Source organism: Liolophura sinensis, chromosome 7, assembly GCF_032854445.1.
Source record: "Liolophura sinensis isolate JHLJ2023 chromosome 7, CUHK_Ljap_v2, whole genome shotgun sequence".
NCBI lineage: Eukaryota > Metazoa > Mollusca > Polyplacophora > Chitonida > Chitonidae > Liolophura > Liolophura sinensis.
In genome coordinates, this window is record NC_088301.1 from 47,671,742 (window position 1) to 47,697,017 (window position 25,276).

The 25,276-nt window shown below is 36.0% G+C and overlaps 1 protein-coding gene across 1 annotated transcript in view; it reads right to left on the reverse strand.

The window, feature by feature from the left end:
• The window catches only part of LOC135471801 (cAMP-dependent protein kinase type II regulatory subunit-like), a 64,215-nt gene that overhangs the window by 14,540 nt on the left and 24,399 nt on the right, over positions 1–25,276 (reverse strand). Inside the window, exons 4-12 of the mRNA XM_064751152.1 lie at positions 24,208–24,291; positions 22,531–22,572; positions 15,773–15,837; positions 12,477–12,630; positions 10,789–10,890; positions 9,710–9,784; positions 7,773–7,838; positions 4,873–4,930; positions 4,259–4,327 (exon numbers count right to left, since the gene is read on the reverse strand). Of these exons, the coding sequence (XP_064607222.1) occupies positions 4,259–4,327; positions 4,873–4,930; positions 7,773–7,838; positions 9,710–9,784; positions 10,789–10,890; positions 12,477–12,630; positions 15,773–15,837; positions 22,531–22,572; positions 24,208–24,291 (715 nt within the window). The remainder of the gene's footprint in view (positions 1–4,258; positions 4,328–4,872; positions 4,931–7,772; positions 7,839–9,709; positions 9,785–10,788; positions 10,891–12,476; positions 12,631–15,772; positions 15,838–22,530; positions 22,573–24,207; positions 24,292–25,276) is intronic.

Below are 25,276 nucleotides of genomic sequence, written 5' to 3' on the forward strand. Positions count from 1 at the left end.
CTGGCTTTGGGCTTGAATTTGTTATTGTGGCAAAAATAAAAAACAAAAAACAAAACAAAAAAAAAAATATATATATAATAATAATAATAATACATACATTTGCACATATAAAACAGTTTGTTTAAAAAAGAAACAAGTTGTCGAAATGTACCCAAATGTACCCATTTCTAAACTTATAAATGAAGCACATGCTTGAGCCTATGTTCACATCCTCTATTATTTGGTAGATTTCAACTAACAGCTACATCTAGAGAGAACATTTAGTATTTTTCGGCCACTGGCCCAAGAGCACCTAAAGATTCATACTTTTAGCCTACTAGAGACATGGTTAAAAGTAAGAGGAAAAAATGCGAGTCTTCCAGGTATATATGATTATCCAGATGAGAAGTGAAATGTACAAGTATGAGGTTGTGAATGATCATACAAATATGTGTACATTACATTACATACATGTACTTAAGTTTACTTGCACACAGGTTTAAAGTGGACATTTTCCTATCAGTACACACAGATTTAATAGAGACAATGAAGACATTTCACAACCAAATGTTTTTTTAGAAAAAGTATTGCACAATACATGTCAAATTTGCTGAGTATTTACAGTGCTTTCATTCTGAAGATATAGACATGCACAAAATCCACTTTCCTCACTTGGTGCAAAATTGTTACCTGAAGTCTTTCAGAACATCAAGAGCAATAACCAAAATCATCATAAACATCATTCCCTTAACCATTTGACTGCGTGCAGTCAAACGTTACTCGCAGTTAGCAGAAGTTGCTGATCAGTTAAAATCTGGCAGTTGCTATCATGGTATTGAAGTGTAAATATAGCACTTACTGGCTACAGCTCAGACACAGTAATTCTTAAAACTAACATTAGTGCTCTTCCAACTCTCTTTTGCGTGCCACTCAATTCTTGATCAATAACGCTGAAGTAAGATTCCTGTTTAGACATGGCAGTTTAGGTCAATATCTTGGGGTTCTTCAAAGACATGCACCCTTTTTAGCTGTGATTAATGACGGGCGTCTTGGCTTTCCAACTTTATTGGAAGTTTTTACATTAATGTGAAACTATCAAATTTAACTACTGCAAATGTGAGCAAAGAAATGCCCAATTTGTGAGGCATTCAAGAATAACTACTGTGACACAAAACTGCAAATATTGGAGAGATATATCACAGAGCTAAAAATCTGTTATCCAAGCAAAGTGAAAAACCTGCTACACATGTGCATCTTCCCCACCAAGCACAAACATCAATCCTGAGGTTGTCTCGGCAGCAAAAAATTACTCTTTTTATTCCTTTAATTTCACGAGAGGTTTTTGCATTGGCAGTATTTTGCAGCATGATCCATTTATATAGAATACTTTCTGCAGTATGTTGGCCCTAGAAAGACTTTTAAAAGAAAGAAAATGAGAAATGAATTGGCAGTTGCCTATCCTTTGGATCAAGTACAGCTAATATCATTTACACTATTAAGGCCAGGCTATAGGATGGGACATTTTGTAGCAATTTTTCTATAGATTGCTGCCAATTTCACCACATGAAGTCAGGAAAGCAAAAGTAATTGGGAAGGCAGATTTCTTTTTCTGTATGCATAGTCTCCAACAGGCAAGGCTCGCTGTATTTTGTGCCAGTCATGAAAGAATTGATCAATAATTTCGACTTGATTAACAAATCACTAAATCATTAACAACTGGGGCATCTGTACTGACAGAGGCAATATCAATTTTTCCCGTAACGTCAAGCTTCCTGGTGTTGCCAATGATTTCCACCAAAAGTGATTGCTGGGAACTGGGAGAGAGTAATATCAGTGCAGAGCAATTTGAGATGTAGTGTTGTAACTGCTGGACACTGATTTTCCTGCCCATGAGACCAGAAACCCACACACAGCTGGACTGTAACAACAATTGGTTTAGTACCTGAATGTTCTCACTGCTTGGACAACATTACTAGAATTTATACGAGGAAACAAGTCAAACCTTTCTTTCCTCAAGTACTTTGCCCATATTTACCTTGAGTAATTCTTATTGACAGAGAAGCCCTGAACATTATGGCCTTTTCCCTGATGGCCTATTTGTCAAAAGCAGCTTTGATTCAAACGTATGTCTAACCAGTTCCAGGAAGTAAACCTTCTGGATAACCAATACTTTCTTGAACACAAACAGGAAAGAATAAATTCATAGAAAACATTTAGCCACATGAAAAATATATTTCACTGATTTATTTTACTTTTGTTTTACAAGAGGTGGAAGCTGGTCAGATCCTTGAGAAAACCTCCACACTAATATTAAAGCCCACTGCCTGAAGCCCATATGATATAAAGCTGCCAACAAGAAATCGCACTGCATATGGGTTAATCATTGAAGACTTCTTTAAGGGGAGAGTCCACTGCACTGGTGTAGCAAGTGAAGCTCCTCATGATGACATAACAGCTAAGACACAATATTACCATTAAGGATCACCGTTAATATCTGTACCTGTATGGGTCACAAGTACAAAACAGTAAATAATCTTAACTAATAATAGAAAAAACATCACACACTTTATTACAAACATACTACCGGAGTCCTATTATTGAATTACTCTTGTAAAATTAAAGGATTCCTGACAAAGTAACTCTAAATTATACATTATGGTTATTTGGGAAATAAAGAAAATTATGTCATATTATTTTGTTTTTTATTTCAACTTTTCATTTTGGGTCATATTTTATGTCTCAAAATGACATCATTACTTTATCCACATTTTCTCCATGCGGTCAGAAATTTGCAGAAATGATGTCACTAGTGATATTACTAGCTTAGCAAAACCAGCTTATATAGTCTCCCATTCCACCAATCCCCCAGAGTTACTTTGATCATCATTTTAATACTGCACACTATTTAATTTCCAGACTGACCACTTAGGCACTAGAAAGGCTGTAGTTGAAGCCATTTTTAACTCCCCAAAAACAAGAATGAAGGATTTTTTTCCCTGTATTTCTACATGTTAGGACATATCACAGACAAACAAGTATAAAAAAGTAATAACCACGTTTTATATATCCTCTAAGCAAAGAACCTGTTTTATTTTTTAGCTGTGCACACCTATTATAAAACTTTCACTATGAAAAGAACGCAGAGGGTGGCAAAGTGAAGCACGCTGTGCAGTATGAAGTTTGACAGATACAGGAACAACATATATGTAGTGTTATGCGGCACGCCAACTATAAGCCAAATCACTATATCAACGTTTCGTTGAATAATTACACAACGACCAAGTTCTGAGCACAAAGAATTAACAAAATCTGAATGTTTTTCTTCAATCGAGCTTTTGAATTCTTTGAAGAATTTGGGGAACATATTTGCCACCATGTTATGCTCAATAAAAAGCATTGTATACTGCAATACTGCCACTCTGTGGCATTCAGTTTGTTAACTGACGAGATCTGCATGGTTCCATCTCTGTGTCTCACTTGATATGATCTGTTGTTTAACCCCTTATGATAAAATTTAATTCACTTACATGATGTCACTCAGTTTAATGGTTGGAAAAAAACAAAATACTTGGAGTAAACTGCTGATCTTTGGTGATGTGCAGGCGAACTTTGTTGGTGGAAGACAAGTGGTCTTGAATGAATGGACTGAGCTGTCACAACAGTGAAGCTGACCGTTTTTTGTCACCAAGGCCTCACGGACTATGTGCTACATGTCTAAAAACTTTCAACCTTTCAGTATAACTTCAAGACTACCTTCCTTCCCCCCACAATCCAAACAGGTAAGTAATGTTAACCCCCTATTTCAATGGTCTGTCAACTTAATGGATCTACTGTTAAAGCAAGACCACCACCAATTTAGCTTTGGTCAAATTAGTGCTGCTGTTCTGTCTTATCTGATAGATTTATGGGATCATTAAACCCTTGAGCCAGCATGTTGTTGACAGCGGTAAATTTATTGCTATGCCCTTCAGAAAAGACAAGCAGCCATTCTCAGGTGAACACCATGCCCATTTTGTATGTTGCCATGGATACCCACAATTATCACATAAATACCTCCGAAAATCAATGGAAATGTAAAGCTATGGCAATCAAAATGTTTCATGTTTTTTTTACTTCTTTCTGAAACTGTAGACACTAATTGATAGGTCTCCATTGTGTAAAGTTGAATTTAAGAAGACTGTTGATCTGATTTAAGTCATGCTAACATGACAAGTACATTCATCATAAATCATGTAACCTATAAGATATTAATTCATACTTAATGCCACTGCTGATTTACCTGCTAACTTTGTTGGTCCTACAGCATATGCAGAGGCTGCCCTTGGTTTATGCGTGACCAATGCCAATTCTGGGGAAAATGATAAAACAGTGAGTAATCAACCATGATTGCACAATATTTGACAACTGTTTTTAATACATACATATACATGAGTATTTATGACATTAACTGAAGTACTTCAATGCCAAAGTATATTCTTTCCATACTATTCTAGGTTAATTCATTTATTTGATCGGTGTTTTATTCCTTATTGAAGAATATTTCACTTACATGGCCAGCATTATGTTGAGAGGAAACCTGGCAGAGCTCGGGGGGAAGCCCAAGAACATCTGCAGTTTGCTTCAAGACCTTCACAGGTAGGGTCGGAGAAGAGGTCAGCAAGGCATCTTTATGCTTGGTTCACTACCTATTTTGTTTCCTTTGTCACCAACGAACCATTATTTCCTTTGGTGCATACAATTACCAACATACAATTCCCACAGTGAATGAAAAACACAAAGAAGTATGATTCTAATTTCCATATCTTTGTCTCAAAAAATTAACTGCATGCAGCATCTTGAGTACAATATGATAAAAAGATTTGATTCCAAACGAGCATTCCTTTGGCATCTTACCTCCAAAATAAGTGCCTTTGCCACATCGTTTGACTTCTACTTCATTTCCTGGATCACTCTGGAAAAAGAAAAAGGAAAAATAAAAAGACATAAATAACACCTTACCGACTCAGAACCAGAGAAAATGAGAACACAATTTTTCAGCAATGACTGGCTAATGGCTTGGACACAATCAAAAGAGAAATACGGAACAAAAAGCAAAATTTTTCACAAAGACAAGAGTATCATCACATGCACTGATCCATTCAGCAGTAAATAAAACTTTAGTTAATGGGCAGTCCCTTTCATGAGACCATGTCAGCAGAGCTCAAGATTACTGAAAAAAGTGGAGACTTAACAAATAAGTCTGGAGACAATCAGTTAAAGCTTTCTTGAGTTATTGCATGGATTAGGTTTTGCTATGAAATTCAGCTGTTTATGGCTGTCATCTTGGATTATTCTTACAGAAAGAGTACATTTATCACGCATTATATAACCATTATCATCAACAACACACTGCAATGAATTCATATGGATGTCATTGGCTTGCATATCAAATTTCCGAGAAATATTACGGTAAGTTTGGGATATTTTTTTTCTTGCTATGTTAACATTTCGCCTAGGTCACTGGTCAGGTTGATGAAAAATACACACCTTTATGATAAGAGGATATGATGGGAAAACAAATAAGTCAGACACATCTATTGTGAACACATTTGATAAAAAGTATATTAAATTCCTGTATCTAATCAGTAATAAATACAATTGTATACTTTAGTGCTAGAGCTGAATTTTCTAGATCAATGACTACGACAAAATGCATCATGTGTTGGCATACGTGTATATCCTGGAAATTTTCCTTTGGCTTAATATGGAACTTTGCACGTATGTTAGCCTGATTCTCATCAGCATCCGAAAAATACAGTGTATGTATAAATCCCCACTGCCTTGATTTCATTGAACCCTTCCTGAACTGGCAGTATAAGGATATTAATGTCTAACATGTGGCTAGATCTGTATTCTGAAGTTAACCAAGATGAATCAGGTCTTAAGACTTGCTAAGCTTCACTTTAAAGGTGGATGTCATATCAGGCTGTCATTGTACTGTGCAGCTTATTGATTTTACGTGACAATAGGAAAGCTTAGTGGAGAGACGGCCATTAAATGACCGGGGCTTCTGGCTGCTGAAGGTGTCCGAAGCACTGACATCAGAGATGAATACTGACAAGACCACAGCTGGTGATCCCAAGTTGAGACAAGCACACAGGCACTCACAATAAATGGACAATTGATTGCACATTCTTTTTTTCAATCTAGTTCATCAATCTTTCGATACTTAAATATAATACAGCCGAGGCCACTTCTACAACCCCGTCCCCTGTCACACACAGATTTTTTTATCTGCCAGAACATGTCCTTGAACAAAGGTCAGAAGGTATTGTGCACAAAAGAAGGAACCACCTTGAAAACCTATGACATATAGCCACAAAATCAAAGATTAAACTCAGAGGAAACTTAAGGCATCAGTTAACAAGTTAACTCACAAGTTGTTTGCAAGTAAATATAGTGCATGGATGTGAAGCATGACTTGCTTTAGATTAAACTGCTGAGTGATCACAAATGCTTGACTTTCTAGGTCGTATTTTCAGTTTATAGGTATCTGTAAATAATCTGTGTCTTCTTGTAACAAGGTGAGACCATGTATCTTAAGTGTTGCTGTCACTAAAGAATACTCCATACATGACACCCAATCATATTACTGAAACCTGGCAAACCAGTCCTGTTTACTGGCTCCAAGTATCAAGGCAGAAATGAAGTGAACAACAGAGAAAATAATGTACATCTTCAATCTTTTCAACCAATAAAGCATGGTTTTCAATGAAATTTGTGTATACAATTTTTATGAAAATGACATCAAAAACGATTTGCTTGTATCATGAAAGATGCAAGCTTCATACATTTAAATCTGTGCAAATTATTTCTCTACATCCCATATTTCTCTCAGAATGTTTCAAAATATTAGTTGCAGAGGCGTTAGAACAGGTTGAAGAATTAGTAGCTTTGTCCCAAAATAAATTCAGGTGGTAAAGGCTCTTGATCTGTGGCACTAGTAAAACAATCTTAACACGATCAGTGGAGTTGTATATAAATCTGTTGAATCCACAATGTACGTTTACTTAGATATTTGCAAATATTTATACTAAATCTGTGATTTATTCCACCAGTACATAATAGAATGTCCATACCACAATTTTAATTACATTCCTTGTTTCCCTACTTAAGATCGTTCAAATCTGCTGACTTCCTAACATTTCCTTCCATGCATGTTGTATGTTGTGTGAAGAAAATATGACAATGATTACGCGAGTAGTTTGGAGAAAAATTGGACCTTACCAAGGTCAACAGGCCAAATGAACTGATGAATGAGAAAGATGCTACATGTATGCGTCCTCCACCGACTACATGGGCAAGGGGATACACTGTAATGACAACACTCAACTATGATGTGTTTCCACTATCTCAAAACTGTGTGAAAGTCTCTTGCAATGAGCAATTTGTGATTAATGACCAATCAGGCGAAATGTTTCCTGAGTGTTTTTCAATGTGTACAAAATTATTCTTAAAGAAATTTTAAAAAGATGTCATCAAGCACAAGGACATAGGCAATTTCCTATGATCGTCTTATCTGGCCGTCTGTAATTTCAGTTACCTGCTTGATGGAAATTTTTTTGTCCTGAAATACCAAATAGTTCCCCATCCAATTTTATTCACATGCCACCCCTCTCTCCCTCAACTCTCCTATAAAAACAGAGTAATAATTCATCTGTGTAGAGGAAAGTATACTAACCACAGCAAGCCCTCTAAAATGGTTCAAACAGACATAATAACCATGATAACTGTAATGTATCTGGGTGACATACCTTACTCTGTACAGTTATCCTAACCTCACCATCTTCAACAAAGTACATGCAGTCAGCTTCGTCTCCCTGGGACAGAAAGAAAAAACAGATCATCAAGATTAGCATATTTGCACATTCAGGTTAAACACATTTCTCTTGGCACCAATTACCAGCATTGCAACTTGTATGTATGAGAAAAAAATGTATGTGGTAACATGGGTAAGATATTCACTGGTCAAAATATATTCAGCAGACGTATCAGGTCCATTACCTGATCATGATATGGCATTGAGCCTGTGTACAAGTACTTCTATATCGAACTCAATATGTGAAGAATTAAGAATAGCATTTAATACATATTCATTATGTTCCAGCCCAAGATCCAAGTAAAGAATATATCAACATCCCAAAAATATATCTTTGTGTACATGAATACATTTCACTTTTACTTTCAAGGCAATAGCTGTGACACATTATGGATGGATCCAACAAATTCGATGTCCCACCACCCCTCCCCATGACTATGTCAATTTTCATTCCATTCCTGGTAAAAGTAATTGACGCCACAGAAATATTGAACATTTGTAATGAATGTACGTGACATCTGGTTGACATAATTGCAACAATAATTGCTAATGATCATTCCATTGCATGTTCTTGAGTGACAGTTCAGAAAGGTCTATTCGCATATGTTGTCAAGAGTAAAGTTTAATGGCAAAAGATAGACATGCCTGCATATCCATGTAAAATAAAATAAATAAAATAAAATACAAAACGATGGCCCAACAAATGAACCTCCTAAATGAAGTTTGGGCTTCACTAGCTCGGGTGCCTAACAAGCTACCATCCTTATCATGTAAAATAATTTTTCAGTGAAACTGTTCTTGTAAGGCTTTAATTTACAATTTTCTTATTTATGTGAGTGACAATTTCCATATATATGTAAAGAAACATTTTCTCTAGCATGATAAAATCCTCATTAAAACCAACTGAACATTAGATTGTGTTGCATGGGTGTACAAACTTTTACCTAAGTAGGACATTATCAGCAAAATGATAGACACGAAATGATGAGCTGGGTTCAAACATAAACCCTTAGATGTGGGAGGCCAATAACTCCAACCATCACAATACAACATATTAAGTCAGCAATCAACACACAATGAGGGCTACCCTAAATTCTCAACAAATTCGACCACTTACATAGTACATGTTTTGACATATCAGAGCACTGTTCTGTTATTTGGGCAGGTCATTTTAGGATTTCTGTAAATATTTCGAGTGCCTATCCTTCACCTTTTGATCTTCATAATGTTATCAAATGTCTTCAGTTTTCATTTCAAGTTATACTTTACCAGTCAAATTTGTGGAGGATTTAGAGTGAACAAATTAATCCCGATTCAACAGATGGGGAGAAAAATGCAGCAATGTATTCTGCAGCACAGTCTTGGCAGGATGTGGTGCAGAATTATAGTCGCAGGTACAATAAACAGCAGTTTACAGATAGGGGAGCTGCATACCACCTGAGTTACAAGTGAACAAACAAAGTACCACATGTGGCAATAACACTACTCCTACGTGATGGCCAACTGATACACACTCTTCAGTGACGATTTTCACTGTATATGATAATAGCATCCGAGCAGACAGCATTCTCTTCCTAAAGAATGATTTATTCCACACACAAAATGTGAACACTTTTCTTTTTTCATACTGAAAGGATATAACAACAGGTGACTAGTAATAACATCCTGGTTTACAATTTGGGGATAAACTCTGGCTTGATGGCCAAACCACATGGCCCAGTGTATCTTGAATTGCCTGAGGTAAAAGTGCAAGGTAGTTACAAGAGATAATTGCCCTGTGTCTGCTGTATACAGTCTTGCTTATAAATAGTTACTGCCTTGTATGTACATGAATGTCCTTGGAGAGTTCATATTATTCAGAGGGAAATTTACCTGTCGTAAAATACACTCTCCCGCTTCGCATGTTTTGGAGACCAGGGCATCTGCTACATTCATCCTCTCATATGGCTGTAAAAAAACACCAGTCCAGTGAATAACATGTACCATGCAGCTAAAACAATGTACATGTACAGACTTGACCATGATTGAACTCCAACCTCATGTTGCAGCAGTTTGGGCTCTCTCTCTTTGTATCAACCCATGTCCAGCCCCCTTGTACAGAGTTTTATATTAAACTAAGACCTAAGAAGACACCTGGGCACTGTTGTTCAAAAGTGCATTAGCTCATACTGGTATTAAGTCGTATTTAATTTTAAAAAATCAGTGGCCAATGCAGTTGGTCAAAGTCCAAGTATAACTGTGGCATGGCAACAGATTTAGTTCGTTTAATATACTGTTACAATCTTGCTGGCAGTAAGTACAAAACTGAAGGCTTGGCTTAAAGTTTAATCTAGTGTGAGGCCTTAAAACAGTTTTCAGGATACGTGTAACTCTGCTAGCTCTAATAAAATTGCCCCATGAACAAGACATGAAATATTGGATGTGTTCAGAATATAACATGTAACACACACGTTTGGTACACAATAGTTTATCAGGAAAATAAAATGAGTTAAAGAGGGTATCAAAATTCCTTCCAAGAGTTCAAAGGACAGGTATACTAACTTATACTTCACATATATGTTGTACTTTTACCAACATGAGGGAATGTTCAGAGCTGATTCCATGTGCCAATAAGTGAAATTTAGTCATCAAATACTATCCTGGAGAATTTAGCGGACAGAATTTAGGACTGAAGACTAATGTTTCTTTACAGCAAGAACTCATACAATAATTCCACCTGACTGTACAGTTCTTCACAGGTGACTAATTACTTAGGTCAAAATCCCACTGATTGAGCTACACCACCCTTTGATGCCCGATCCATGACCAACCCTCCCTGGTATTTCATTTTCTTTTTCATGAATAATTTCATGTCTCCATGTTTTCAATATCAGTCTTAAATCAGTAACATACAACAGTACATACACTAATTACCATGTAAAGATGACACATACCAAGGAAAAGATACTTACATCTAGTGTCTTTAACATAGGGACACATTCTAGTAAATTTTCATACATTTTTCGCTTCATAAAAGCATTTTTGAGCACAATTCGTCTAAAGGTGATCCTATCCTGAAAGAACAGAATAAGCCAAAAACAATACAGATAATAAAAACATGAAAAGCATACATTTAACATTCAGTAGAGATACATGTCTCTGATAATTGTTTTTTTATATATTGATGATTTCTAAATGTTATACATCTAGAAAAGGTATGCTTCAAATATTAACATAACATGCTTGTCTAACCAGCTCCTCCAACAACAAACTCCACAGAAATTTAAAATTAAACTTAATGTTGTTGCACCAAAATTTTATTTTTGTTTTGTAACATTGCACTGAATATAATTTTCCACACTTAGACATGCACTCTTCCATATAAATTTAACAGAGTTGCCAACAAGAAAATGGACCGTGATGAACGACCGACGCATAACATTAAATAAGTATAAACATCATGCTGCTAGCAAAATTTCCCCATCAAATATTACTTCAAAATACATGCAGTTGTGTCATGAAGCCTGATAAATTGATCGATTAAACATTAATGTAGAGGTTTCCTGAACAGAGTTTGAAAAGAAATTCTTTCCTCGTTTCCAAGCACTACAAGAGATAAAAACTTCACTCTTTTCATATTCGTTTGTATTACATGTGATTTTTCTCCATTTATCCATTAAGCTTAAATTTAAATCACTCCACAATGTTTAACAAAGTACACAAAATTATTTCAGTACATCAGCCCTTGCTTAATGTTCTCAAATCATTAAATTTCTGTGAGGATAGAAGTATTAGAAGAAAAGGCAAAAACACAAGTCATACTATAATTTTTTTTACTTTTGAAATTCTGTTATCTTTTTATCAATGCAATTATCTGAAGTGTTTTATACTCATACAAACTATGTCTGGCAAGTGTAACATCATACTTTTTGTTTTCTGATAACCTCAGTTTTAATATTATGGTGTGGTGAGCATAAGATAAAAATTCAAAATAGAAGGGGAATGCAAACAGGATAGAAAGGGAGAATGCATGAAACCTAAACGGCCATTACTTCTTTGTAGTTTAACGTTTACTTGGGCTAACAGACATTTCCTCACTGATTTACGAATGTATCAGAGGATGTAATAGAATCAGAGGAACAACCCCAAAGCCTTTTTATCATCACTAGGGAATTACAGGGTGACAATACATTAGCCAACTGATGCCTAACTCAGCTGCATGTACTTGGCTATTTTTGGAAGCATGTCTTCAGGAGAATGCTAACACATGGCTTACAATAGGTGAACCTGAGACGGGGAAATGTCTTGCTAAAGACAGAAGAGCTTATTCTATTCATCCTCATGATACCATTAATCAGAATCAAGTTTTTAAAATTCAATATAATGGTGGTGTTGAGCAATTTAACACAATTTTATATTATTACTTCCTTGTTTTAAATAGGTAAGCATTTCTGTAAAAACAGATAAGCATGTAAAATAAATACTGTTCATTTCAATCATCTCCCTTCATCTGCTTTTAAAAACCATTTGACAATGCTATATACTCTCATTAAAACTGTTTGACAAGACTATACAGTTTATTTGGTATGAAATGTTTGATCAATACAATGATGGCCATCACATATATGCCAAATGGCACAGATACATGCACACTACTGACCAGAGCCCATAGACTGCCTTCTGTTGTAGCGACAATGGTGGCTGCACGCGGCATGTTGTACATAAGGGCAAGCTCTCCAAAGAAGCCTGTGTTATCGTAGTGACCAACATTCTGGGGTTTTCCATCTATTTCCACAAATATATCATACAGGCCACTGAAAAGAAAACAAGCAAATTTCAGCATTTTATTACATAAACTCTTGTGTATTGGCATTTTCAGATAAAAACCATCACTATTTCTTTGAGGCAGCTCAAGCTACGTTCTCTTTTTTTCCATGCACAATTAGGACATGCTAAGAACCCACCTGCTGTGAATGCAAATAAGCACATATTTTTCTAGATGCATCAATTTTCATGAATAACAGATCCATTTATCAGCAAAATTAAGGGTCTAAAGGTAAGACGATGTTAGAAACATTTTAGACTTCCATTTCAAATGCTGGGGTAGAAAAATTTAAGTTGTTTTATTTTATTTTACACTTCATTATTAATTTCTCCCACCCTTAGAAATGATGAATTGCATCTTTTCCAGACATAATCTTAGGAGTCATCTGCTCCAAAATCCAATTAAGCAGAGCTCTGAACAATATATTTTATACTGACAAATACAATCCAATTATCCAGCTAATGAACAATTTAACGAAAAAAGGATGACACTGTAAACCACCAATGTTTAAGAAATTTGCACTGAAACCACATATCTTTGCAGTGATCAAAATTTCGGTTTTCTCATGAGATGGAGCAAACCTTTTTTCCTTTCATTTCGTAGTTACTCAAGATTTCTTGTTTGTCTGCTGGTTATAGTGCTACTTCAGTCTTAAGAAAAGCCATGCGGCAATATTAAAACGATATGAAGGATACCCTGGGGAATAGGGCTACAGAGCTAACACCACGGTTCAAAAAGATTTATGACGAATAACACTATTTATCTTGTATAAGTGAAGAGTCCTCAAAAACAAAATCTTTGCCATTTATCATAAAATTTTCCTGATGTGACGTGATAATGTTCCTTATGTGGCGATAAGTCAAGTATACATGCCGCTGAGTATGGCAGTTATGTTGGAATGACGTCATGGCGTTTGAAAGTGGGACGTCATTTGTTGCTACATGTCAGGGACGGATGATGCCAAGTGTTCTTGCATGAAGTCACACCAGGGAAAATTGGAAACAACAGAAAACTTTTGTTTCTGTACTATCCTCCAAAACTACTGATAACAGTTTTAATACGTTGCTATTTTTTTTACCAATTCAGGACATCATTTAACCCTTCTTTTAAGACATTCAGGTTTTCACACTGTAGTAGCTCTTTAATGGTAAACATTACAGAACAACAGTAAACATTACAGAACCTCAACCAAAACTGTATCGGTTCATTATTTTCTCGAATTGTCACAAAAATAAATACATCTATCCCGACTAATGTTCACATTTGCCTTTTTTTGACTAGGCCTTATTATTGACTGAACAGTTCAAAGACCAAATAACAAAAACAACAGCACCCTGCACATTCTTTCCTGTGTAAGCACCAAAAAATAGAAAGGACTGCACCATTATTTTTTGACAGACTGCATCATCTCTCCAATGAATTTGAGACTTCTAATTGCAAAACGCTGTACAGGGCTTTACCTCATCATTTGGCTTATTAATACCATTGGTTAAGGGAAGATAAGAGTTGGGTGAATGCTGTTTGGTAAATCATTTAAACGATCATATTTATTATGTAGGCATGTTAAACCTGGTAACATTGCTATTATTTAACCACTCTGCTCTCTCATCTCACTGTTATTTTAAGTGGAAAACATTACATGAAGTCTGTTATCTTTATAATTTTGTCCATGACTAACTTGCTCAATTTTCCTGATTCTGAGGGCTCTATTGATTTTTGAAAATGTTTTGAGGTTTCTTTGGAATATGGGATAATATTCTGCTGGGAAATTTCAACACCAAATATAGTATTTTGTGACATTTATATAAGTATATATACATGTACATGTAATAACCCCCCTGTACATGTAATGCACATCCACATGTAAACTGAATTTGACAAAAAAACATCTTTCCATTGGTCCCAAAACTATCAACCCACCTTCTAAACGAGTCTCAAAATACATTTCTATGATCAACAGAACTCTCAGAAACAAGTAAAATTTGTAACTTAGTCAGGGGCAAAATTTAAGGCCACTCACCATATTTAAAATTAAAAACTTTTACGTGGGCTATGTCCACTTTAATTGCCACATTAGGATTTTCTAGTTAATGCACTAACAGTTTCCTCATCCCAAATTTTGACCATGACTATAATATTACACTCTTGTGTAGTAGGGTTATAATCAGAGCATCCATTTGCTAAAAGTATGATCACATTTCACTATACATAATTTCCCTAATTCCTCAACCTTTCACTGCAATTTATACACATTTTAAAGTTGATTTTGGAGACAAAACTACATTGAATGGATTGGTCAACAAAATGCATAATATTATCAGTTTAGACAGAATAATGCCTTCAGAATGGGCTTGAATAAACACCTTACAAACGTGCAAAAAGGTTGAAGAATTACTGTTCATGGAAACAATGCATATAATATGTATGCACACTTCCCGTCCTGAAAAAATTGCACATAGTATACACAATTACTTTGAACATTCAACTCGAAAAAAATATTTATTGCATGCATTGTGATCTAAAATAGTGTCCACGTTCTCAAAATAGCTGTTGGGTTACACAAGGTTATTAAAGCCAGGATATGCCAATCATATCCACATGTTTATTGTCAACCACATCACATTCTTTGCATTAGCTTTGCCTATCCTGCCCCGAGACACAAATTTATGAAGAAGCTTATAACGTTCAGTCTCCTCGTCTAATGGAAGCCATAGCAGAGGGAGAAATTTCAGCTAAATCCTTTCGTCTGGAGAAAATCATGTACTCTATGACTTCAAACCCTACTATTTATTATACCGAAATAAAGTGGTTTAAATACATTTGCAACTCCTCTGGCTTTTGACATGTCTAATATCTCCAACAATACATGATGGTGAAAAAAGAAGACAGATACATGTACTTTTGGAAATGCAAGAGCATGTACACTGTGTATACATGTATGTATAAATGCATGTATCATTTGAAAAAATTTTCCAAACAGTTTAGAGCAAGGCAATTACTTCCACATTTCATTCACAATACAATTTTCGAAATGCCTCACCACTCACCTCCAAAAGTACATGTAACCCTGTAATCACCCCAGGAGCGATTTATGATTACAATATCCGGTATTACAATCATAATTATCTCACCTGTCTATAACATAAAAATTGTCCCCATCATCCCCTTGGTCTATCACGTGTTCTTCAGGCTTTACCTGGGAGGGGGGAAAAAAGACGAGAAATAAGTGTCAACATACAAGGTTCTATGACGACTGCTCAAAGTTTTATTCTACAAAATGGCCAGTCAGTCAGTCAGTCAGTCAGTCAGTACAGGCCTAAACAATACATGTCCTGCAGACAAATGATACATGGCACTTCAGAGCTCTGCTTTCTTCAGAGGTCACAGTCCTGTACTTTTGTTTTTAAGAACAGTGAGATGATTTGCTCTCGCAGCCATGTTGGATTCTAACAACACAATGCCATGATCCAGTGGTAACAATGAAAGGCATACTCTGGAAAAGACAATGAAATTCTCTGTTATAATCCAACATGGTCCCTGAGTGCAAGACATCTATATGTTCATTTCAAGTGAGGCTTGTACTATATGTTTTGTTCTGCAGGCCTCTTGACATATGTTTTGGTCCTGGCCTCCTTTGTTATTCTAATTCTTCAACATTTTCAAATATAAAAGACAACAGTGAGTGCAATTTATGCCCCATTTAAATTTGATTTTGAAGACAAATCCAACTACACAGGATTGTCCAATTTCAGGGCTTCAAAAAAGTATAATTTTATCAGTCTACATAGAATAATGCCTTCATATGCTTAAATTAATACCTTGTAAGCATGTGAAAAGATTGAAAGATTACAGTATGTTCTGCCAGTTGCCCTTGTGAAGGTGTAGCTGAGCTTAGGTTTTAATGGGGGAAATTTCAGATGTCAGACCTGCAGACCTGTTCTTCTCCCCCGAGGCCCTAATATCAAACACAATGACTGTAAACTCATCTAAGGAAAACAAATATAAAATTCAGTGCTATAAGGCAGCTTAATGTATCACTATGCATAAATTTTAAGAAAGCACTGTAGACAGTGTAGACAGTACCATCCCAAACTGCCTTATGCATTAACAGGAATCCTCAACTGAATGTGCCTGGACATACATGCAATATCAGCTTTTCAAAAAACATGTGACATTTGTGTATATTTATGTATACATGTTGTTCTTGGGAGGCTGGGATACATATTTTATCCTGAGGCTCTTCTACAAAATCTTGTGCTGTGGGGCCTCTTGTATGTTTTAATGCTGGCTAATTTGGCTCATCAACCTCTACAAACATATTCTGACTGGGTGAACCATGTGAAAGCTGTTAAAAAAGATATAAAGGTTACAAATTCTAAACCTGTGCTACATTGTAGCTTAAGTTACCATCTTAAAAATATGATGTCAACATGAAATGTATTCAATATCCAGATTAGCTCTAGTATTGATTAAAAATATAATTTCATAGTATCAGATCACTTGCTTTTCTCAGCCTCACTTACTTACATAAACAATGTTCAAGTACATGTGTGTATGGATATCTTAATGCTGTATATAAATGTATGCATACAGTCTATGTCCGTTTCTGTCAAAAGGCAGTTTAACTTGCTATTTCACTTTCTTCTGTGAAGGACAGTGTATCCCTAAACTTAATAAAGCATCAGGAAGAATTTTAATACTCGGCCAAGATTAAATGGTGTTCATACTTGTTTGTACATCAAACAACAAGGTTAAAGAAAAAAAAAGCCTGTGGCTTTTTGAATTTGTTAATCAAGTATCACTTGTACAGCCTCTGAGTGAATCAATATGACAAAGAATGCTATTTTACATTTGTCAATGATCTTAAATCACATCTACAAAGGTAGCAAATCAATCAGATTTTTAAACCCATGAAAGTCCCTTTCTACACAGGTATACGGCCACATTACCTAGGCAGATAAAAAGTCTAAAAATAAAAATCATGTAACATCAAAATATTAACTTGCGCATGTAAGAAATCCACACGGTAAGGAAGCTAGAACAAGGTTTCTTTTGACAGACTACTCCTCAGAAATCGCAACAGAAGAGAAGGAAGTATCTACATGTAGTTAAAAATACTGTCATATTGCTCATGTAGACCTCTGCTGCTGCTGCTGCCAAGTTAAAATAATTAAGCTGCTACTGCTTCTTTGGTTTCTGGTTACCATGGTAATATTACAAATTCTGTGTGAAAGCCATCTACATGTAGGAAGAGCAAAATAACTGAATCAATTATAACCAGTACAGAGAAATTTTCTATGCATTTGTTACTCATTTCACTGGATTTGATATCTGTTGGTTTCTAAAATAAATTCAGGACACATTAAAAGACAAACCTCTGAACTGTAACAATAGACAACATAAAAAAAGAGAAATAGAAAAAATATATTGCATTATTAAGTAGGTAGTAAGAACATTTTTTCGCCTAAAATTTTATATTAGAAAAAAAAAAACATTTCATTTTTTGAATAATTAAAAAAATAAATAAAATAGCAAGGAGCATTCAACAGCTCCTTTCTAGCTTTTATAACTTTCAATAGCATCATTAAGCACTAATGATACATTTTCTTTTCCTGTGTCTGAAATACGTCCATTATGATGGATGGCTTCCCTTTGATAAATGAATTTCTAATATACATTAATATATGAGCCATAATGGTGAGGGTAGAAATTACACTATACCTGTTCACCATTACCTGTCAAGAGTCAACAAGGACTGTAACCTGGCGGATACCACTCTGCTATGTGGTCACACATTCACCTCTCAGCCATTGGGGGGAGAGGAAATTACATGCCAGCCATGTGTGATTTAACCTGTCATGGCCACTGGGAAGAAATCGATCCAAGGCAAAAGGGAAATAATGGACATTAAAGTCATCTGTCACCACCATATCCAGTACACCCACCCACCCACCAACCACAAGACAAAATAAGGCCCTAGAATCCTCACATGCAGTGTCACCTTCAAAAGTATATATGTACACTGCATGCATGTAAAGGTACTTCCATGGAGTCTTCATGTGAAAATACCTTTATATGTATGTGAAATTTTTGTCATCACTCTCAGGTTCTGTGATACAACATTATGTTTTGCAAACAGATACGTGTAACTGGTTGTAATATGAAATGTGGTAAAAATAAAGTACCAAAATAAAACCAATATTATTATAAGTATTAATAATAATAAAAATTTTTTCAAAAACGCCCTACATCAAACAAAAAAAACAACAACAAATAATCAGGTCTCCTTTCATAACCATTGGATAAATACTAACTGTGCCAAATACCATGCATGCAAGGAGACATTGTTGGGACAATTTACAATGTTACATGTACATGTATGTATTGGTACATTACGCTGCACATATGTGTGGCATCATATGTCTATCTTTCTTAACTGGGGTACCATATTCTTCATCACATTCCCAAGAACACAGTTATATGATTACATTGATGTATTCATCCAACAGCGAAGGGTATGACATGACGAAGTAATTGCATAGGGTTTCTCAGCTGTGGGTCATGAACACATTCCTGTGATGAGTAAATAGGACAGGTCACATCAAGGTTGTGGATAGAGGAAACCCAAGACACTAGCGACTCCTAAACCTAAAGACAGCCAATACCTGTTTTCATATATTAAGCCTTGAGTATATAATTACCTGTATTCTAACTCTTTTGGTTTGAATGCTTCGTGATATTTAGCTTAACTTCTTCATGGGCATAACCATACATGTAAATATACCAGAACAAGGCATTGACAAATATCCCGCATTGGTTGTTTGTCACTACTAAAATATAGTGCCTAAGTGGCTGAATTTACAATATTTCCTTCCTTTTGTGATGACTGTTGTACACAAAAATTTGCCAGTAAATTAAGACTTCACAAAAAGGTTAACCCAGTATATACATGTTGCCATGCACAACGACAGGCAAAAAAGGTGCTACATATATATTCCCTCCAATGACTGTATGTTGGTGAGGGGATAATTAAAATAGCCCATGTCCATTTTAGTTAAAATAGAAACAAAGATAACCTTGATCTCCACACAGTATTGTACATAATGCATTAGATATCTTGATGACCAGACTTTCTGTCTTTGTTCAGCTAAGCCAGGATAACTGGTTATCATTGGCACGAGAGCAGCACAGGGGAACCTGACAAGCCCTATACATCACTGCTTAACAACCCAATAACAGGGAGGTTCGGAGCAAGGGAAAATGACAGCTGAAACTGAGGCCAGAAGGTTAAGAAGCCTTGTATCAACGCCCTGATAGTCCCATGTCAACATGGCCGAAGAATTTTGTGCTGAAGATAAAAGAAATGGATTCAATAACCTTGGCACTCCAGGACCATACAAGGCACAATTTTAGGCTATTGGGTCTTTTATTACAGACAGTCGGACAACTGCCATTGTTTGCCTCTGCTCAAATGGGTTTTGCTGGTTGGCAGACCGACCAACAGGTTCTATCAAATTACTAAGGTGTCAAATTATCCAACCAGCAAGGGAGAGACGCAAACAAGTTACCTTCATTATACAACTAGAAACTCTGCTTTGTAGTAAAATACTTGTACAAATGTTCCTTGAAAAAGATAAGCTGTTTATCACACAAATGTAGAGCTTTGAAAGCCTTGAATGTAAGCATAAAATTAAAAGAGTGAAAACAGAAATGGTAAAAAAGCAGAGACTAAACAGGTTTCAAATTTTCAGCTTTCTGCTTTGCGCCACATTGCTTTCAAAAATGATTATCAGAACCCATGCATCACCTACTGGATGAACACATTGTGCAACAGAAAAGATATATGCATTCCTAATGAAACACATGAATATCAGATTTATCAAAAGGTAGTTAGAAACTAGGAATTCAACACAAAACTATCTTGCTCAAAGTCATACATGTAAGGCCTAAATTGGCAAAGCAAAATGAATGTGAAACTCAAGTATTATAGTGCCAAAAGAGAACAAAGGCAGGGACAGCGGAAACCAAAGAAAGCCAGGTTGTCACAAGAGTCGTTTTGTGTCTGAAGAGGGCAGACATTCCATTAGCAGATAGTATAGGCTGCTCTGAGACGCTATCACATCAAACCATCCCATATTCTGACCGCTAATTGTTACCTGTCACATACTATGAGAACATCAGCAGTGGTCATATATGGCTGAAGGACAGAGGTGGCTGACCCTTGGCCCTATCATTTCACATGACAGCCACAAGTAAATGCGGACAACCGTTATTGATCATAACCCTGAGCAGCACATCATTCAAACTAAAGTCCCGAGAGAATAAAAGATCTTGCTAAGACATGGGTTCAATGGTGTTTGAGGCTACATGCATGCAAAGCAAAAATATAGGCTCGGTAATGCCTTGGGCATTCTTGTCGGACAGATATTGTCAGCATTCTGGCAAAACAGCTACACATATTAGAAATCTATAGAGACTGAAAGTTACAGAAACACAGATTAGTCTGGAACAGATCAAGAACAAAACAGTAAAACAATTTTATCTGAAAGTATTCCTGTTACATATAAAGCAACATATATGCGATCACCTTATGCCATGGCAATTTAGCTCCCTGAGAGAACTGGATGAAGTTGCACATTAAAGCACACTATATTCATACTTTCCTACAACACCTGGACAATCACTTTACTCAACCAGTTTCCAGATGTGCCAATAGACAGAGAAAGGATACATAATAATTGGTTAAGATTATCCACTTTCAGGATGCAAAACAATAAAAACATGACCCCAAAAGGTAAAATTTCATTTGTCTGATTTTAGCCTCTGAATTTTTCTAGTTGTTTTGAAGGATGCAAGGCCCTGTATAACAGAGTGCTGAGGGTGACAAAAATTTCCACAATGCTTAATATAGTACTATATCTGGTCAATTCCTAACTGCAAACACACTGTACCTGTACACAGGCAGAAACACTGGCCCATCTGCAATACTGTGGAAGTACATGTACAGTTACTGCTACCCTAATTTCTCAACCTTTCTGCATATGAAAGAGCAACTTTCAGTGGAATTTATGCACCCTTTTCATTTGATTTTGATGACTAAACTACAATGATTAGGTTGGCTTACTAAACTACAAGGCTTCACAAAAAGTATAATTTTATCAATCTACACAGACTACTGACCTCAGAATAGACAAACATACACCTTGCAAACACATGAAAAGGTTGAAGAATTACAGTGACACTACCAGGTATTACTATAACACAGCTGTAAGTTTGACTGCCTGGAGAAAATGCTGTTATCACCGTATTACCACAATACCATGGAAACTTTGAAGAACAATGTTTGAATATACAGGCTCAAAGGAGTAGCAGCTGTTAGCCACAAAACAGCTGGCATCTTAATACAATAAACAGTTTAACTTCAACCCTAATCACAATATCACATTTTCTCCACAGCACTCTTCCAGCCAATTGAGAATGGAAGTCCAGAAAGACCACCTGATCCAGTAATTGCTCATTATGGCTGCTGATTCCAATCCCTCAGTGTTGAATGATGCCGAAAAAATAAATTGCGTCCTCAAGACCCTTTCTCGCACAGTAGAGGAAAAAATTCTGGGCAACAAGGCACTGATAAACTAAACAAATGAACAAGCAAGAACATCTGGAGCAAATGATAATGTGGACTGAGTAAATTCTTCAGGCCTTCCTTTAAATGTACATGAGAATGTAACTGTATGTCACAGTGTATTTAGTTTCAGAGACCATTGTCCACATGCAGGACATGTATGTGTATGTATGTTATTATATACTCTGTGTGTGTGAAGTACAATGCGCAAAATTCTGACATCATTGAAGTCCATGTCTTCAAAAACTGTGTACATATACTCACCTTCCTTTCAAACATGGCATCCAAAACTTCGTGAAGCTGGGCCTAAAATGAAAAAAACAGTATGCTCTTAATAAAGAAAACAACATTACTTACTGTAAAAAATGCATCAATTCAACCCTTAAACTTTTTTCTTAAACATTATAAAACCCTAAATTCCTTATTTTAGTAAGCTAAATAATATGGTAGAATGCAACATATCAACATGTATAGACATATACAGTGTTCACCAAAGCTACACGACAGATCATTCAAACCCATACCTGTACTCTCTGTTGATTCTTATTTATTTATCTCATTCATGTTTTATGCCACACTCAAGAATATTTCACTTTTAGGACATCTACCACCAGAGGAAGTTAGCTGGAATTCAACAGTGACACATTGCAGAGGTCATTGAATACCGGGTCACGGTACCACACTTACCACTACTCTCTCTTGAAGGTCACCTGGTTTCTGATAGCAGTGAAAACTGACAAAACACTGTTAGCATATGAATGCTCTGTACAAGCCAAATATCTTAGCAAATGCGTACCAATTTTCATTGTAGAGTGGGGGTAAGTCTCTATTAATATTCACATACTTACACAAAAGCAGGGTGTCTACTGCTGATCACACACACGTACACCATAAACCCTATACTTAAAACACAGCATCTATCAGTGAATTTGGCAAAATTCACCCCCCTATTTTCTTCAGTCACAGTTATAGCTTACATTGATATGGTCGTTTTCATTGGTTATTCTGGATTATGCTAATTATCCATCTGTATTATATTCGTGCTACACTGTACATATACTTTGACCAAATAAAGCTTTAGTTTCCCAAGAAAAGCAAAGTCAGACTTAAACCAGTTAAAATTCTCAGGTTCCAAATTTTATAAAGTTCACTCATTATCCAACTTCAAGATAGCTGTTTATGATCTAAAATTTCATAGAAGACTAACTACTCATTTTGCCCGATTCTAAGAGTTCTTTTGGCCTGCCAGGAGTTTTGAAGTTTGGTTCTTCTTGTTTTTTGCAGGCAGGGTGATACCCTGCTGGAAGAATGTAATATTCTACACCAGAAGTAACATTTTATGATTTTTACTTTTACTTTGGGGGCGGGGGAGGGGGGGGGGGTGAGGGGGAGGTTAGGTTAGGGTAAATACAGTATTTTCACATATATGCAAGATTTTCTGAGGTCAGCACAATTATCGGAAGAACAACAATCCTCTTAACTGACAGCATTGGATTGAACTCACCCCATCATTGATTGCAGGGTGAGATGACATGAGCACTTGAATGAAAAGGTTTTGTGTACTGGCAACAGCAAGGTTTTCAGTTCCTACAGCACTATGACAAGGGATTTAGGAATGATTTGTTATTATTCGTCTTGATACTGCCTCTAGGCAAAAAGATTTTGGATGATAATTTTCTTTTTTTTTTTAAGCTGTTCTGTTACAGAAAGATCCTTATCCTTATCCAATCAATATATTAAAAAAAGAATAACTTTTTTGTGTTTTGTTTTTATAAGAAATCTGTGCAAGTAACAGGAATTTATATCTACTTGCTGTTACAAACAGATCTGTCAAAATGCTTCATGTTCCTAGACTGATAAAGGATATCTTATAAATCATAAACATTTGCATATTCTGAATAGACATTATATCCCTAATTCAAAATTTTTTGTATGACTTACATTATCTAGTGAGCGGAATAGCAATATGTTCTGGATTGCTTCGCTTAGCCGCCATCGCTGTTCATCTGATTTTGGGTGAATGATCTAAAATACAGAACAAAAATATACAAACATGTTCATGTATATAAAACATTAAATATACATAGGCATTTGTAAATTGTACATGTACATGTGTCAGTATATACAAGTACATGAAGCAACAGGTTGCATACATGTAATACTTATTTTGGATGATGCTGAAGCTACATGCAGATTTATGAAGGTTGAGCACAAGCAACATTACCACTTGGCAATATATGGGCTAACAGGCACAGGCACCTTAACAAGATTACATACATGTAATCCGATGATTGAGGCATGATGCTACAGCATGTGCGTCATACGAGTCATAAATGAAGTGAAAGTATGGTTAGAACTTGCAGGCTATTTTTACTGTCTCCAAGAGGTTTACTTCATGGGTTAGAGGGGCTGGTTTGCCAGTGGTTGTAATGAGGCATGTTTGATTACTGAAATAAGCCTAGCAGACCAGTAGGGGTAGCACAGGGCTAGCCACAAGGGATCCAGTACAGGCTCACAATAAATCCCAGTGTTTATCAGCCAATGCATTATTCAGCCGAATCTCCTGCTAGTTTCCAATCACACTGAACGCCTGACATTTGTCACTCATCAATGCGCGAAAGTTAAACCACACTACACACCACCAGAGGTATTATGTATACCTCAAATAGCAATCTTCTGCATGAATTGGTTAAGTATGGCTTACCTAAGAAACGGAATTGTGTGGAGTCAAAAAGAAACAGCCAGACAGATGTTCACATATGTATGTCATTTTGCACTCAAACAAAATTGTCCACCTTAATGTCTTAAGTCATACCAAAAAGTCTTAATTTAGAATAAACACTGAAACAGATTTATATCCCAAAAATAATAATGAAGGAAGTAGGTAAGGACTGTGACCATCCAGAGTTTACACTATCCCACATGTAACAAGTACTGTGATAATAAGCTTAGTAGTTAATATGTTCCCCCCACCACCCACACCACTATGTTATTACAAGACAAATTACCA